The 16,454-nt window shown below is 43.3% G+C and overlaps 2 protein-coding genes across 3 annotated transcripts in view; both read right to left on the bottom strand.

The window, feature by feature from the left end:
* Positions 1-4,373: 4,373 nt before the first annotated feature.
* Positions 4,374-8,659, bottom strand: ecscr (endothelial cell surface expressed chemotaxis and apoptosis regulator). The gene is made up of 11 exons (XM_021591445.3): positions 7,936-8,659; positions 7,595-7,645; positions 7,307-7,423; positions 7,142-7,204; positions 6,830-6,952; positions 6,284-6,415; positions 6,072-6,167; positions 5,202-5,235; positions 5,032-5,102; positions 4,749-4,837; positions 4,374-4,620 (listed from the first exon to the last, which is right to left on the bottom strand). Exons 1-11 carry the CDS (start codon positions 7,991-7,993, stop codon positions 4,612-4,614), a joined length of 843 nt encoding a protein of 280 aa, XP_021447120.3. The 5' UTR covers positions 7,994-8,659; the 3' UTR covers positions 4,374-4,611.
* An 82-nt stretch (positions 8,660-8,741) lies between these two features.
* The window catches only part of ppp3ca (protein phosphatase 3, catalytic subunit, alpha isozyme), a 98,873-nt gene continuing 91,160 nt past the window's right edge, over positions 8,742-16,454 (bottom strand). The window contains exons 9-14 of one of the 2 annotated variants that reach the window (XM_036968361.2): positions 15,419-15,544; positions 15,065-15,148; positions 14,723-14,807; positions 14,444-14,541; positions 12,804-12,854; positions 8,742-10,628 (exon numbers count right to left, since the gene is read on the bottom strand). In XM_036968361.2, coding sequence (XP_036824256.1) covers positions 10,438-10,628; positions 12,804-12,854; positions 14,444-14,541; positions 14,723-14,807; positions 15,065-15,148; positions 15,419-15,544 — 635 coding nt within the window. In that variant the 3' untranslated portion in view covers positions 8,742-10,437. The remainder of the gene's footprint in view (positions 10,629-12,803; positions 12,855-14,443; positions 14,542-14,722; positions 14,808-15,064; positions 15,149-15,418; positions 15,545-16,454) is intronic. The other variant, XM_036968362.2, reaches the window with a different exon arrangement.

The following is a 16,454-nucleotide window of genomic DNA, read 5'->3' as shown; positions in this document are numbered from 1 at the left end:
GGATTCATCTGTAGTCCAGCAGTGTTACTTGTAGATTATTTTGGACATTGTTGCAGCTTCTGATTGCTGCATTGTTGTAGCATTATAATATAAATTTCAGAGAGAGTTATACAATGTTGTCTTGTGAACAGTATATTCTGTATTTCGTTTTATTGGCAGCTGTATTCACAAATAAAAAAATGATTTACAAAAGTAGAAAAATATATATACACTACCGTTCAACATTTTGGGATCACTTATAAATGCCCTTTTTTTTAAAGAAATGCAACAACAACAAAAAAAGTCCATTAAAATAACATCAAATTGATCAGAAATACAGTGTAGACATTGTTAATGTTGTAAATTATTATTGTGGACGGAAACATGGAATAGCCTTCATTTCTCAGAACAAGAATAGACTGACGAGTTTCAGAAGAAAGTTCTGTTTCTAGCCATTTTGAGCCTGATGCTCCAGATACTCAACTAGTCCTAAAGAAGGCCAGTTTTATTGCTTCTTTAATCAGAACAACAGTTATTTTAATGGACAAAACAATTAGCTTTTCTTTCAAGAACAAGGATGTTTTTAAGTGTGTATATATATATATATATAGGCCTAGACCCTCCGCCGATCCATCACAACTGGTCTGCTGATATAATTCAGCCAATGTGCTCTCAACCAGCCTCTGGGTTGTGGATGTTGGTGATGATCCATCTGCTAGGCGCCGGCCCGCTAGCTTCCTGAACGCCATGTCTTCCACTTGCCTAGTGTAGTAATCAACTACCGAACTGCTCCCTGTTTCATCTATTACTGCTCATTGGACCCTATGATAACTTAGCTACACAGTTGATGCCTGCTGGATAGTTCGTTAACACAGTACTTCATTTTGTTTATCTGTCAGCCCCAGCCTCAAACTCAGGCCCTGTGTGTAGCTAACTGACCCTCTTTGCCAGTTACCCATTGTTGTCTTAGCTCTCCCAATAAACACTTGTGATTTAAAAATATTTATTTTACTAGGCAAGTCAGTTAAGAACAAATTCTTATTTTCAATTACGGCCTAGGAACAGTGGGTTAACTGCATTGCTCAGGGGCACAACGACAGATTTCTACCTTCTCAGCTCGGGGATTCGATCTTGAAACCTTACTGTTACTAGTCCGGCGCTCTAACCACTAGGCTACTCTGCCCCCCCTGATTGCTTTATGCCTTTCTCTAATGTTAATATGCCTTGTATACTGTTGTTTAGGGCAGCTCTCATTGTTTTATTTTACTGCGGAGCTCCTAGTCCCGCTCAACATGCCTCAGATAGCCCCCTTGTCCCACCCCCCACACATGCGGAGACCGCACCTAGCTTAACTGGCGCCTCCAGAGATGCAACCTCTCTCATAGTCACTCAATGCCTAGGTTTACCCCCACTTTACTCACACCCTACCATACTCTTTTCTGTACACTATGCCCTGAATCTATCCTACCACACCCAGAATTCTGCTCCTTTTATTCTCTGTTCCCAAAGCACTAGACGACCAGTTCTTATAGCCTTTAGCCGTACCCTCGTCCTACTTCTCCTCGGTTCCTCTGGTGATGTAGAGGTTAACCCAGGCCCTGTGTGTCCAGAGGCGCTCTCATTTGTTGACTTCTGCAACCGTAAATGCCTTGGGTTCATGCATGTTAACATCAGAAGCCTCCTCCCTAAGTTTGCTTTATTCACTACTTTAGCACATTCCTCCAACCCTGATGTCCTAGCCGTGACTGAATCCTTGCTTAGGAAGGCCACCAAAAATTCAGAAATTTCCATCCCCAATTACAACATTTTCCATCAACACAGAATTGTTAAAGGGGGCATAATTGCAATCTACTGTAGAGATAGCCTGCAGAGTTCTGTCATACTATCCAGGTCTATGCCCAAATAGTTCGAGCTTCTACTTTTAAAGATACATCTCTCCAGAAATAAGTCCCTCGCTGTTGCTGCTTGTTATAGACCCCACTCAGCTCCCAGCTGTGTCCTGGACACCATATATGAATTGATTGCACAGTGGGTTAACTGTCTATCGTCAGGTGACCTAAATTGGGATATGCTTAACACCCCGACAGTCCTACAATCTAAGCTAGATGCCCTCAATCTCACACAAATGATCAAGGAACCTACCAGTTACAACCCTCAATCCGTAAACATGGGCACCCTCATAGATATCATCCTGGCCAATACACCTCTGCTGTTTTCAACCAGGATCTCAACGATCACTGCCTCATTGCCTGCATCCGTTATGGGTCCGCGGTCAAACGACCACCCCTCATCACTGTCAAACGCTCCCTAAAAGACTTCTGCGAGCAGGCCTCTGGCTAGGGTATCCTGGAAGGATATTGACCTCATCCCGTCAGAAGATGCCTGCTTGTTCTTTAAAAGTGCTTTTCTCACCATTTTAAATAAGCATGCCCCTTTCAAAAAAAATTGAACTAAGAACAGATATAGCCCTTGGTTCACTCCAGACTTGACTGCCTTTGACCAGCACAAAAACACCCTGTGGCATACTGCACTAGCTTTGAATAGTTTCCGCGATATGTTCATTTTCAGGGAAGTCAGGAGCCAATGCACACGGTCAGGAAAGCAAAGGCTAGCTTTTTCAAACAGAAATTTGCATCCTGCAGAACTAATTCCAAAAAGTTTTGGGACACTGTAAAGTCCATGGAAAATAAGAGGAGCTCCTACCAGCTGCCCACTGCACTGAGACTAGGAAACAATGTCACCACTGATAAATCCACGATAATCGAGAATTTCAATAAGCATTTCTCTACGGCTGGCCATACTTTCCACCTGGCTACCCCAACCCCGGCCAACAGCTCTGCACCCCCTAAACGATATCATAACCACCATCAATAAAATACAGTACTGTGCAGCCGTCTTTATCGACCTGGCCAATGCTTTCGATTTTGTCAATGACCATATTCTTATTTGCAGATTCAACAGTCTTGGTTTCTCAAATGACTGCCTCGCCTAGTTCACCAACTACTTCTCAGATAGAGTTCATTGTGTAAAATCGGAGGGCCTGTTGTCCGGACCTCTGGCAGTCTCTATGGGAGTGCCACAGGGTTCAATTCTCAGGCCGACTCTTTTCTCTGTATTTATCAATGATGTCGCTCTTGCTGTGGGTGATTCTTTGATCCACCTTTACGCAGACAACACCATTCTGTACACATCTGGCCCTATTTTGGACACTGTGTTAACAACCTCCAAACGAGCTTCAACGACATACAACACTCCTTCTGTGGCCTCCAACTGCTCTTAAATGCAAGTAAAACGAAATGCATGCTCTTCAACTGATCGCTGCCCGCACCCGCCCACCTGACTAGCATCACTACTCTGAACGGTTATGACTTAGAATATGTGGACAACTATAAATACCTAGGTGTCTGATTAGACTGTAAACTCTCCTTCCAGGCTCACATTAAGCACCTCCAATCCAAAGTTAAATCTAGAATCGGCTTCCTATTTTGCAACAAAGCCTCCTTCACTCATGCTGCCAAACATACCCTCGTAAAACTGACTATCCTACCGATCCTTGACTTCGGCGATGTCATTTACAAAATAGCCTCCAACACTCTACTCAGCAAATTGGATGCAGTCTATCACAGTGCCATCCATTTTGTCATGAAAGCCCCTATATACTACCCACCACTGCGACCTGTATGCTCTCGTTGGCTGGTCCTCGCTACATATTCGTCGCCAAACCCACTGGCTCCAGGTCATCTATAAGTCTTTGCTAGGTAAAGCTCCACCTTATCTCAGCTCACTGGTCACCATAGCAACACCCACCCATAGCACGCACTCCAGCAGGTATATTTCACTGGTCATCCCCAAAGCCAACACCTCGTTTGGCAGCCTTTCCTTCCAGTTCTCTGCTGCCAATGACTGGAATGAATTGCAAAAATCACTAAAGTTGGTGACTTATATCTCTCTCACTAACTTTAAGCGTCAGCTGTCAGAGCAGCTTACTGATTGCTGCAGCTGTACACAGCCCATCTGTAAATAGCCCATCCAACCAACTATCTACCTCATCCCCATATTTGTTTTTGTTTTTCTGCTATTTTGCACACATAAATTGCTACATTTTAATTACTTCGCCACTATTGGCCTATTTATTGCCTTACCTCCTTACTTCATTTGCACACACTGTATACAGATTTTTCTATTGTGTTATTGACTGTACGTTTGTTTATCCCATGTGTAACTCTGTGTTGTTTTTGTCGCACTGCTTTGCTTTATCTTGGCCAGGTTGCAGTTGTAAATGAGAACTTGCTCTCAACTGGCCTACCTGGTTAAATAAAGGTGAAATAAATAAATAAAATATATATATATATATATATGAAACAGAACACACAACATTGTCTCCATAAAGGCAGTTTTGATATCATCACACAAATACATGTGATATTTGTATTAGAATGGCAACATGTAGACACATCAGACACATCAGCCTAGTTGTAGCTTAATGTATAATATCTCCACAGCTATGAATTCAGGTGCTGTGTGGACTCCCGGTAACTTGATCTCAGGTGTATAGAACAACCACTGTACTATTTTGTTTGAGTAGTTTGGTGATTTCTGTGTTTTGGAACGGAACATCTAGGGTCTTTATTTTCACACCAGCTGAAAAAAATAACACAATATGTAGTATTAACTTCAAACCATTGGATATTTGCTTTTATCTATTCTCTATAAGAAGTGGTTGTATCCATTGCAGTTAGTGCTGGTGAAGAGTATTTTCCTGAGCCCACCTTGTTGTTCAATAGGTCCCTGTTTTGCTCCTGCTCCTCATAGTCCAGTGTTGTACTGTGAATGGAGGAGACCTGGGGGGAGTCTGTGTCTGGGGAAAAAGAGAGAGATGTTTTAGGCTCACACCATGCTCCCACGTGTCTTGTATCACTGTGAATAGCGAGCCCATTTCCCCCCCAATAATCATCAGCAATTATAGCTATTATAAGGAACAAAAACAGAGGTCCCTCAATATTGGTTTGGGGACTATTTCAAAGTGAAGCACTACTGTGACATTTTCCCTACCAGTTTCTGTGTTAATGGTCTTCATGGAGATCAAAGTGATGCTCTCTTTTTCTCCACTAAACGTGACATTGCTATGGAGAAAATAGATGAATTACAAACATAAACAGAGACACATTCAGTGTTGTCGTACCCTATCAACACTATGCATGTGTATACTTTGGTGTGCATACCTTTCAGACACCACAGAATCACTGCTCTTTTTACCTGTGGAACAGAAACTGTGGTGATTCTCTTTGTCTGGCATGTTTGACATGATGTTATTCACTTACTATAACTACTCTCTTCTCAAGCGGGCATGGCCATAACTCTGGAGAACCCCAGGCATTAACAAGGCATTCTGCCTTATCCCAAGGGTTCTCAGCTATAAGCGCTGCTTACCGGTGGGACCATGTGAACTGTACGCTCTGTTTTAATGTTTAGAAACGTCAATAATCATTGCTTGCGATACACTTTTTTCTAAACATATGGAACTTATCTTTCATATCAGTGAGAAATAATCTTTCAAATAAATAATATACACGTACTGTCGCAGGTTTGCACAGATGCATACAGCTGTTTGTCTCCAGCTGACAAACTACAGTTCCGCTACACCTCCTTCCGAGTTCTGCTTACACACAGATGTTCGGAGCATGCTATATAGCTAATTAGTACAGGTGGTTGTCTCCGTTGTCTGTCTTCCTTAAACAAATGCTGTAACATGGGAATATGGCTGTGGGGGAACACTAACCCTAACCCTATAAAGCTGTGTGGGAATTTACATATATATTTTTTTAAATATAATTTCTCACTGATATGAAACATACATTCCTTATGTTTCCAAAACTGTACCGCAAGCCAAAGTGTGTTAACGTTCAGAACAAGCGTCAGGGCTCTTAACAAAACTTCCCCTGGCCAGAAGATACCGTCATGAATAAACGTTAATGGTAGTTAGCGTCTAAGAAGAGAGATCTTTACAGGTGTTAACATGGATACACATAACATACCTATAGATACTGTTACTCTCATGTATCCATTCTCTCACATGAATCCTTTACATTTACCTTCCTCCTTGGAGTTGCTGCACTTGTCTTTTAGGTTGACCACTGTTACTAAAACCACCATGATAATGATGAGAATGAGGATTAAAGTCATGACACCTGTAGGGGAGCAACATCCCAGACAGAGTTAGTTGTACTCCACCTGAGTATAGGACATTAACGTTGCACTGTTACATAACAACGTTTTAATCATCATCATGTATCGTTAAGCATACCAAAGGCAAGCATGGTGAGGCTCTTGCCCGGTGACTGAGTGGGAGGGATGTCTGTGTGTGTCCCTTTGGGTCCCTCAGGGGAAGTCACAGAGGTCGAAGTGGTTGCTGTTGCAGCAGCCGTTGATCCGAAGACTAAACACATAAACAGGCATGTAAGTCAACTTACAGAAAACACTACATGAGAAATGCTCATTTTCAAAGATATTAGGACTAGGAGATTGTTATACATGTAAGGATGACCGTAAATGCAGCTTGTGATCATAACACACAAGTGACATGGCCAGGTCACAGTTGTGAATGAGAACTTGTTTTCAACTAGCTTACCTGGTTAAATAAAGGTGAAATATATATTTTTTTAAACGTGCACTGTGAATGACACATGGCTTTCTCAGAATTCCTCACCTCTGTAAAGCAGAATCAGAATTTCCTGGCTCATGATTTCCGAATACTATCCAATAACAGGATGTGCACACCATTCAGACAAAAGGCACATCAACTTATCATCAGCAGACAGAGGACTAAGACAGACAGAGAAATAGTGTTTACCTGGTCCAGCAGCAGTGTCTTGTGAGGGGGTACTAGGTATTTTAGCCTGAGCAGAGCTTCTGACGTTAGGACACGATAGTCGAGGTGAGGATGTGGGTGCCTCATTGTCACTGCTGGCATTTCCTGAAACACGTCCACAATAACATCAACAAAACTCTTACTGCCCTAGGTTTATTGTAGCCCTCTGTTGGACGCTAGTAACACAAGGATTTTGCTACACCCGCAATAACATCTGCTAAATATGTGTATGTGACCAATAACATTGGATTTGATTTTGATTTAGTACAGAATGCTACATTTTCTCTGTATTACCAGGTGAGGCTGTTGATTGATTTGACTGCAGGGCACTGAGGGTTGTCACAAGAGGGTTGTTCCCTAGAAAAACAACAAAATGAATGCAATACTTCCTCTCAGTTCTACTCAAACAGTAGCAATGAGAAAACACAGCAGATAAGCCCTATAGAAGACCAGAGTTACCTGGCGGTGAGAGTGCTGGGGATGATGTCACATCAGTCATTGGATGGGCTGTAGTTGGGGTTGTTGCGCTGCCAGCCACATGCATAGTGTTGGATGACAGTGTTGTGGGTGAGGTCACTGTGGGTTGAAACATCTTCATCAAATAACAGTGACCTACATGGTCAGGTGATTCTTGAATTTTGACTACATTATCAGTTTCTGATGATGGTTAAACAGCTCTGGTGATCAAGCAGTTCCCTAGTCAAAATAATTTATCAGAGAGTTACAGCAAACTAGGCCTAAACTCACCCATGGGAACATCTGTCTGGTTGGTCAGATTGATGGCAGATTGGGCTGAAACTGTAACAAACAGCTCTAGTAAGGTCTGGCTTCCTCTGAAAACTACAGTATCAAAACAGCTTTTGTCCTCTGGCTAATTAAACACATCTGATATCATTAAAAAGCACTATATTTAGTCATCTCCTGTTTTTCTAGCGTGATACAGTTAATGTATAACTACAATTTCTATCAAGAGAGAGGAAACTTTTCAAACTTCTGTCAAACAGAGAGTTGAAAGACTATTGAAGCAATATCTACGTAAGACTAGTGCCCGTAATCTGTCCGCATTGCCTTTATTCATCTAAACCTACCTGCTGGAATGAGGAGAAACACACTCAGCAGAGGGATAGGATACAGAAGCAGATCCATGTCCAAATCCACAGCGTTTCCTCTGTCTGGAGCTTTGCAAATTCCCACTGTGTGTATGTATTATTGAATGTGTAAAATGTGTGGGGTCACTCAGGGCAAGAGAACCCACTGTCATGAACGTACTAGAGAGAGTATGGAGTCTCTCTGAGTGTGTCCGTGTGTGGCAGCTGTCTCAACTTGTGGCCTGGGTGTGTGTCTGTGTGTATTTGCCTGTGTTAATGAGAGAGTATGGTTAAGGTCCTGGAAGCGAGATGTTGCCGTTGTGTTGCATAGAGTGGTGGTTAGTAGCTACTTGCCCTCTACCGTGGGTTCAGTGTGAGGTGGGAGTGGTTGCCAGGACCTGTCTGACGCTGTTCCCAGAGTTTCCTGTGGAAGAATGGCAGGAAGCAGATGGAATGCCCTCATGGAAACGGTAGAGAAAAGCACATTCGCCCACTGTTTGGGATTCAGGTTGACTATGAAAAAGCAGTTCCCTTAAACTGTGAAGCTGCCCATTTTACACACACACACACACACACACACACAAACACACACACACACACACACACACACACACACACACACACACACACACACACACACACACACACACACACACACACACACACACACACACACACACACTTCATCCCACGGAGCATATTGTTTGGGCGCGGCCTAAATTGTGAAAAGGCATCCTATTCCCATCATGTTGCACAATGTGAGAATATATTTCCTATCTATCGATGAGAAACTGGAAGCCACACTATTGGTTCATGCATATTTTATTCAAGAGTAAAAAACGTGATTTGTCCCATAGGGCATGCTTACAATGTGTTTATGAAGTCAAATGGCCCCAAAAAAATTACAAGAAAAAATTGTCACAAAATTCATAAAATTCCTTCTTCAAAATAAACCACGTCTAGACCAAACAAGGATCAGAAAACAGTGGAAGGAAAAAATAACCTTAAGCTTAATCGTGAGAATAATACCAATATCATCAAGAATTATAATGAGAATATAGTGTTTTCCTTTTAAAAGGAAGTGAGACAGGATTTTCATTGTGTCCAATTTGTTTACATTTGAACAAACCATGCGATCATGCTTTGGCAGCCTGAATGTTGCTTTTCACTGAGTAATATGTTCATTCACACAATTGAACAACTTCTGTACACCAACAGAACAGAAAAAGGCTTCACACCTTAAAAAGAGCATATCTGCCTGTACAGCAAAACAATCCAATTAAATAAATCAAGAGTAATATAAAAAACTCCAAATATTGATGAAAAAAATGAAAAAATAATAATCAAAGGAAGCAAGAATAAAAAATGATTATATATAAAACAAAGGGGAACTTTACAAATAAAATTTGATGAAATAAATAATTCAAGTCTACTATATTGAAACATCACAATTATAATTTCACATATCAATAAGGAACTTAATTGCATGCACCGATGCGTTCCATACCGTGGATGCTGTTAAAAAAACGTTGTTTTCGTTATTGTCCATCTTTATAATTCCTTATATATATATATATTTTAGATCATTTTTTACTGCAACAGAAGATTTGACGTTCTATGTGCATTCTCTCTTTAGTTACAGGCAGGTGAGAAACAATCAGGTAGAGGGTGACAGAAGGTAGACCCAGAGCTGGGACTGCAGCACCTAAACATGACAGACTGTGGCTTTGGTTGGTGGAGAGGCCACAGTCAAGCCCATGTTCCACCTCTACCCCTTCCCCCGCAGGCTCATGGCATCTTACCACAAAATAAATCAAGAAAGAAGAGTTTTCAGGTAAGATCGCATTGCAAGTAGTAAAATCTACATATTTTTCATTTTCAAATGTCCTTTCTTACAAACAAGATTTAGTATTTTTTTAAATTTGTATTCATTAATACTAGTAGCAAAACATGTTGACTAGCGAGATCATTTCTGTAGGAGATGAGATCTTGAATGAAACTCTGATTCGAAATAGTAACATGTGTGTGTGACATGGGTACTGTACAAGAGTGTCTTGTGTCAGACCCCATGTGGACGTACTGTAACAGACATGGGAGAACGCGTGGGACTCCAAACCCTGCCCTCTTGGTCTGTGAGTGGATTGAGAGCGGGAACAACAAACATGCCCACAGGACCACACGCCCTCATCCCAACAGGTTCCCCTACATCCCGCCCCGCTGGCCTCCTTTCCTCCCCCCTGTCCTAAGCTCTGGCCCCACTCCCTTCCCTTTGTGGGGACCTGGCGTATAAAAAATAAACCACCAATTTGAACGAGATGTAACATTTGATTTGTTTCTCTAATTGGATGAAAGAGCAGCAGGCGGTAGATGCAGATGTTGTGTTGTGTCTGTGGGTGTGTTATGTTATGTCTATATTCTGAGGCCTGATATCACGATTTGGCGATGTCTTGGCGCACAGCAAGGCAGTCACATGGACTCTGGGGCGGGCCGTGGGGCGAAACATCACTGACTGTTGCTGTTGTCATTGTCATTGTCTTCCGTGCCGTTGGCCTCGGACATGTTCATCTTGCCCATGGACTGTCCCACGTGGTTGACCCCGACTCTTCGGGGAGGCATGCGCTCATTGATACGGTCTAGGCCCTTGGCCTCCTCGAAGCTGGCAATCTTATGCTGGGGAGAGAACCCACGGATGGCTGCAGGGAGGACAGGTGGGAGGAGAGAGAGGACATACAGGGGATCAGTATCACTGTATCATGACATCATTTATACATTAGAAACATTGATTTTAAATCCTTTGATATACCTCTTTGTGCACTCTCATAGGAAAATGGTTAAACATAACCTACATTATATGCTTTTTACATAAAATATTATTGGGAAGTACCATACTTTGGCCTGAATGTAATAGGCTTCATTTAGACAGGCAACCCAATTCTAATTCAACAAAATTCTGGTCTTTTGACCAATCAGCTCTGAAAAAAAATCTGCTGTGAAAAGATCTGATGTGATTGATCAAAATATCACCTAATGTTGCAGGCGTAAAAGAAACATACTGGTCTTGAGAAGATGAAAAAACTGCCGGGGGGAGGTTCTCTTCTGCACTGTTCAACCAATCCAGTGAAGGTGGAGCAGGTGTTAAGATGGAGTGTCGCCTAGTTTAACGTCCAAAAGTGGAAGTCGTGTCACAGGCTTTCTTTCCATTTCCCATGGAAATCGGAAGATCCAGTGGTTGGGGACTCGGCAGAGGATAGAAATGGGCTGCCTGTCTAAACGCAGCCTTTGAAAGTGTTTCTATTTTTGCTACGTTCATGTCACACAGCAGTTCTCTCCCACGTGGGTTCTCTCTCAGTCAAAGCTAGCATTGTGAGTCTAGAAAGACATCTGAACACAGTTTAGAGTAAATAAAGACGATTTGAATAGATTTAATTGTGGACAGAGTGATATCAGAAACCTTAAGATATCCACAGGCACCTCTGAGAGAAATATCTGAGAGAGTGAGTCAACGACACTCAGCCAGCAACTCACAGACAAACAACCACAACTTACAACGTTTACAACAATAGAACCCTTGTTTACTAGAATTGCACACTTGTTTACAACAATAGAACCCTTGTTTACTAGAATTGCACACTTGTTTACAACAAAAGCACCCTCCTATACTAGAATTGCACACTTGTTTACAACAATAGAACCCTTGTTTACTAGAATTGCACACTTGTTTACAACAAAAGCACCCTCCTATACTAGAATTGCACACTTGTTTACAACAATAGAACCCTTGTTTACTAGAATAGCACACTTGTTTACAACAATATAACCATTGTTTACTAGAATAGCACACTTGTTTACAACAATAGAACCCTTCTTTACTAGAATAGCACACTTGTTTACAACAATAGAACCCTTGTTTACTAGAATGGCACCCTCCTTTAGTAACTTAGACAAACTTCCCCTCGTGGAAAAGCAACCTTGTTTGCTAGAATAGCACCCTTGTTTACGGTTGTTATAATTATGGATCATGAAGCCAACATGACATTACAGTACCAGTTGCATGACATAATCATGTTGCTCCGTACATCGTCGGAAGAAGAAGCAGCGAGTCATCTCACTCGCTCCTTTTTTCTGGTTCATATACAGACAATGAACTAAGCGGACCAGACCCAGCTGCTAACACATTGGTGCCTATTGGAGAGCCACCCCTTAAGCAGACCGGATCTCTAACCATTTTTTTTCAATGGTAAATGGCCTGAGTGGGACATCTTCATTTATTCACTATCTTTGGAGACTCTATTGTTCACATAGATTACACATCATGCTCATGATATCATTCATTTGACTTCATGATGCATACTGTATTTCACCTTAGCACTCGCCTGTCTCCTGTTCTCCCTGCATGCGATGCATCTTTCAACCAGATGGGGGCGGAAGATAAGCCAAATCCCAAAAAATAAAAGAAGGAATCATGCCTGAGCATAAAATACCCGAAACTATCATGCAGCTCTTGGTAGCACCTCACTTTGCATGGCTTAAATTACTTGCATACAATAACAAATCCATGTGTTTATATTTATATGTAAGGTATCAAACTTGATCAAACTTCGAAAAGGCTTTGCTTTTCCTGAGCACACCATGTAATTCATGTAAAATACATCTCTTGATCCTTACATCATAACTGATATAGTTGAGATATCTTGTAATCAAGATACTGCAAAGTTCTGTGCTACCCATTCTAAATCCAACTGTCCCCCTGATAAGTTGTTAAATGCAGGCTGAATATGTACTACTATTGTAACTGATGGGTAGTTGACCCAATGCATGTCCTGCAGGCCAGCCTGCTGATAGGGGTGGGGTGGGGGACACAGCTTTACCTTCTCCATCCTCAGTTTCTGTGTCGATTGCTTCAATGGCCTCGGTGGTGGCTGGGGGGGAAAGGAGGGGAGCGAGTTACTTCTGACAAAGCCATGCAGAATGCAGAATGCAGCCCCCGGCGGTAGGTAGGCAGCTAGCTAGAGACCAGCAAGAGACCAGGCAGTGAGAGACGCATGTACCGCAGCAACACAGCCAGACTGAGTGGCCAGAGGCCTGGGGAACACCCCAGGGCTGGGCTTGAGAGACTCTGGAGGGCCACAGGACCTGACTGAACTCGGGTAACATTGTGGGAGGCATCCAGAATTTCAAAGGTCAACTCAATGGGAGTAAACACAGGTGAGGTGAGACAACTGGTGAGGTGAGATGGTGAGATGACTGTTGAGGTGAGATGGTGAGACGACTGGTGAGGTGAGATGGTGAGACGACTGGCGAGGTGAGACGACTGGCGAGGTGAGACGGTGAGATGATTGGCGAGGTGAGATGACTGGCGATGTGAGACGGTGAGACGATTGGCAAGGTGAGACGGTGAGAAGATTGGCGAGGTGAGACGACTGGTGAGGTGAGACGGTGAGACGATTGGCGAGGTGAGACGACTGGTGAGGTGAGACGATTGGCGAGGTGAGACGACTGGCGAGGTGAGATGACTGGCGAGGTGAGATGATGAGATGACATGACATGACGAGATGACTGGTGAGATGAGATGACGAGCTGACTGGTGAGGTGAGATGACGAGCTGACTGGTGAGATGAGATGACGAGGTAACTGGTGAGGTGACTGGTGAGATGACGAGATGACTGGTGACTGGTGAGATGACGAGATGACTGCTGAGGTGAGATGAAGAGATGACTGGTGAGGTGAGATGAAGAGATGACTGGTGAGATGACGAGATGACTGGTGAGGTGAGATGACGAGATGACTGGTGAGGTGAGATGACGAGATGACTGGTGAGGTGAGACGACTGGTGAGGTGAGATGACTGGTGAGGTGAGATGACGAGATGACTGGTGAAGTGAGATGAAGAGATGACTGGTGGGGTGAGATGACGAGATGACTGGTGAGGTGAGATGACGAGATGACTGGTGAGGTGAGATGACGAGATGACTGGTGAGGTGAGATGACGAGATGACTGGTGAGGTGAGATGACGAGATGACTGGTGAGGTGAGATGACGAGATGACTGGTGAGGTGAGATGAGATGACGAGATGACTGGTGAGGTGAGATGACGAGATGACTGGTGAGGTGAGATGATGAGGTGACTGGTGAGGTGAGACGACTGGTGAGGTGAGATGACTGGTGAGGTGAGATGGCGAGATGACTGGTGAGGTGAGGTGAGATGACTGGTGAGGTGAGATGACTGGTGATGTGAGATGACTGGTGAGGTGAGATAACTGTCTCTCTAGTGTCAGCTGTGGCTAAAGGGGGCAGAATCTGCAGGCCTCCAGAGTCAAGGGTCGCTGCCCAAACCTGGGTCAGAAACAAAGGGACCAGAGGACGAATACGAAGACAAAGACCCACGGAGAGAGGGAGAGCGACGGAGACTGTGACAAAGAGAAGAGTCACAGTGATAGAAAGAGGAACGGACAGACAGTGAGGGAATGGAGGGAGGGATAGAACAGCCCTGGCCTGGGCCTCGTCCTCACCACTCTGTAGGGTCTGTTTGCCCCCGGAGAGCACACCGCTGGGCAGCATGCCAGTAGGCGTCAGACCCTTCAGCGTCAACACGTTCTCACTCTCCTCCCTGCAGGACACACGGAACAGCACCACACACAGGTCAGAAGACATCCACAATGATCACTCCTGTATGCTTCTACTGTATATCCACTCTATTATAATAACTCTATGTTCAGTATTAGAGATGTGCTCATGTGCAACAGCTACAGTAGAAGGCTGATGTGAGGCGAGGTGGAGAACGTTTTCACCGAAGCACTTTGAACATCGTGGCCATTTTCCCAATGGCGCGGATTTTGTTCCTGATCACCTCCTTCCGAGCTGCAGCTGCGTTGGCTAGAAAGAGACAACACTCATTTTCAGATATCAGGAGGGAGTCTATGGGCCACATTGAAATGATCCATTTATATTCTTTACTGGTAATTCAATGAGCCCCTCATAACAAATAAACACCCAGAGGACATATCATCTACGAATACCATAATAGTATGTGCTTTTACTTGTTTATAGGGACCTACTGTATGCCAGGGAGAGGAGTGTGAGACACTGCAGTTCTAATGGGCTCTCAACAGTACTGGATACCAGTGACTCACCATCTAAGATCTCTTGGTCGTCTCCGTCGTTCATGAGCTCGTCGTCAGAGCAGATGCTCAACACGTTCACCAGCATCTCTGTGACTGGAGAGAGGTCAAAAGCTATGAGAGGAGGGCGCTGCTGTACATATTGGTTTACGATAAAATGTAGCAAGAGGGTAAATCGGTCATCTCTGAGCCCATCCGTCAGAGAACATGGACGTGTCCTGCGGAATGTTTGTCTAGACTAGCAAATGAAGATGACTCTCAGCACTCAGCTCAAATGAATGATTCAAATGATTAAAACAGTACAGTAGAGTCATCATTACGCATAGACATGGTCTCCTAAGGATTGGGAAAGGGTGGTAGTGGTACCTTTCTCCCCCACAAACGGCAGGGACCAGGTGAACACGTCCATGAAGTTGGGCAGCCAGTAGGGATGAGGGGAGCAGTTGAACTGCCGGATGTTCATCACGTTGTTCTCATACTTCAGTACTGCAGCTGTGGAGGGGAATGTAATCATACATGTCACGTAAACATAAAAATGTCTGCATCTACAAGGATACACACATACTACACAAAACATAGTAGGTTTACAGAAAGGACACAGTAAGAAACATCCATCAGTGTGTTGAGCACATCACGCTGTACATCACTGAGGGGTACATTCATCACGCTGTACATCATTAATGCCGTGTATTTCTCCATTTTGAGCCCACTCCTACATCAATGGCGCAGCATGCGTTATTTGGCTGCACGCATATGCATGACAATACGTTTGAAATCCTGTCAATTCCCGAGACGGCATTGTTTTTTCCCTCTCACACCAACGTTTCATGCCTCCAGTTGCGGACAGAAAACGGAGCATAATGATGTGCTTCTTCTGCAGGCATATTCACAGTGACTGGAAGGACCAAAGAAGGTTATTTTGAAGACAACAATTTGAGAAGAAAAAAGCACGTCTTTGAAACAGCAGTGGTTGATGGGAGCTAGCTCTTGGATTATTATGACAGTGCTTTCCTATTTTACTTCCACTATATACAGAATAAGCATGATATGACTTTTGTTTCTTGACAAACAGATACTACAGGAAGGAACCTTTTTATTCAAAGAGGTAACACAATCCATGAAATCAAACAAACTATTTGTCTAAAAAAAATAGAAGACATCTGTATAAAACAATGAAGGACATCTAATAATCGATCTAATCACACCAAGAGTAGAGGTCTAATTACACACCGGCTGTTCAGAGTATCCTGAAGATAGTAGGCTGGAGCAACATTCATAGTCTTATGGGGCTGCACATCTTGATATGTGTATGTGTTTGTGTGTGAGAGAGACATTGACACAGTGAAAGAAACAGACCGAGACAGAGGAAGAGAAAGAGACAGAGGCATAGTGACAGAAAGAA

The sequence above is a fragment of the Oncorhynchus mykiss genome, chromosome 29 (assembly GCF_057628025.1).
Source record: "Oncorhynchus mykiss isolate SJ-2025 chromosome 29, ASM5762802v1, whole genome shotgun sequence".
NCBI classification, from domain to species: Eukaryota; Metazoa; Chordata; class Actinopteri; order Salmoniformes; family Salmonidae; genus Oncorhynchus; species Oncorhynchus mykiss.
Note: the sequence above shows the minus strand (reverse complement) of the source record. Positions and strands in the feature narration are given on the sequence as shown.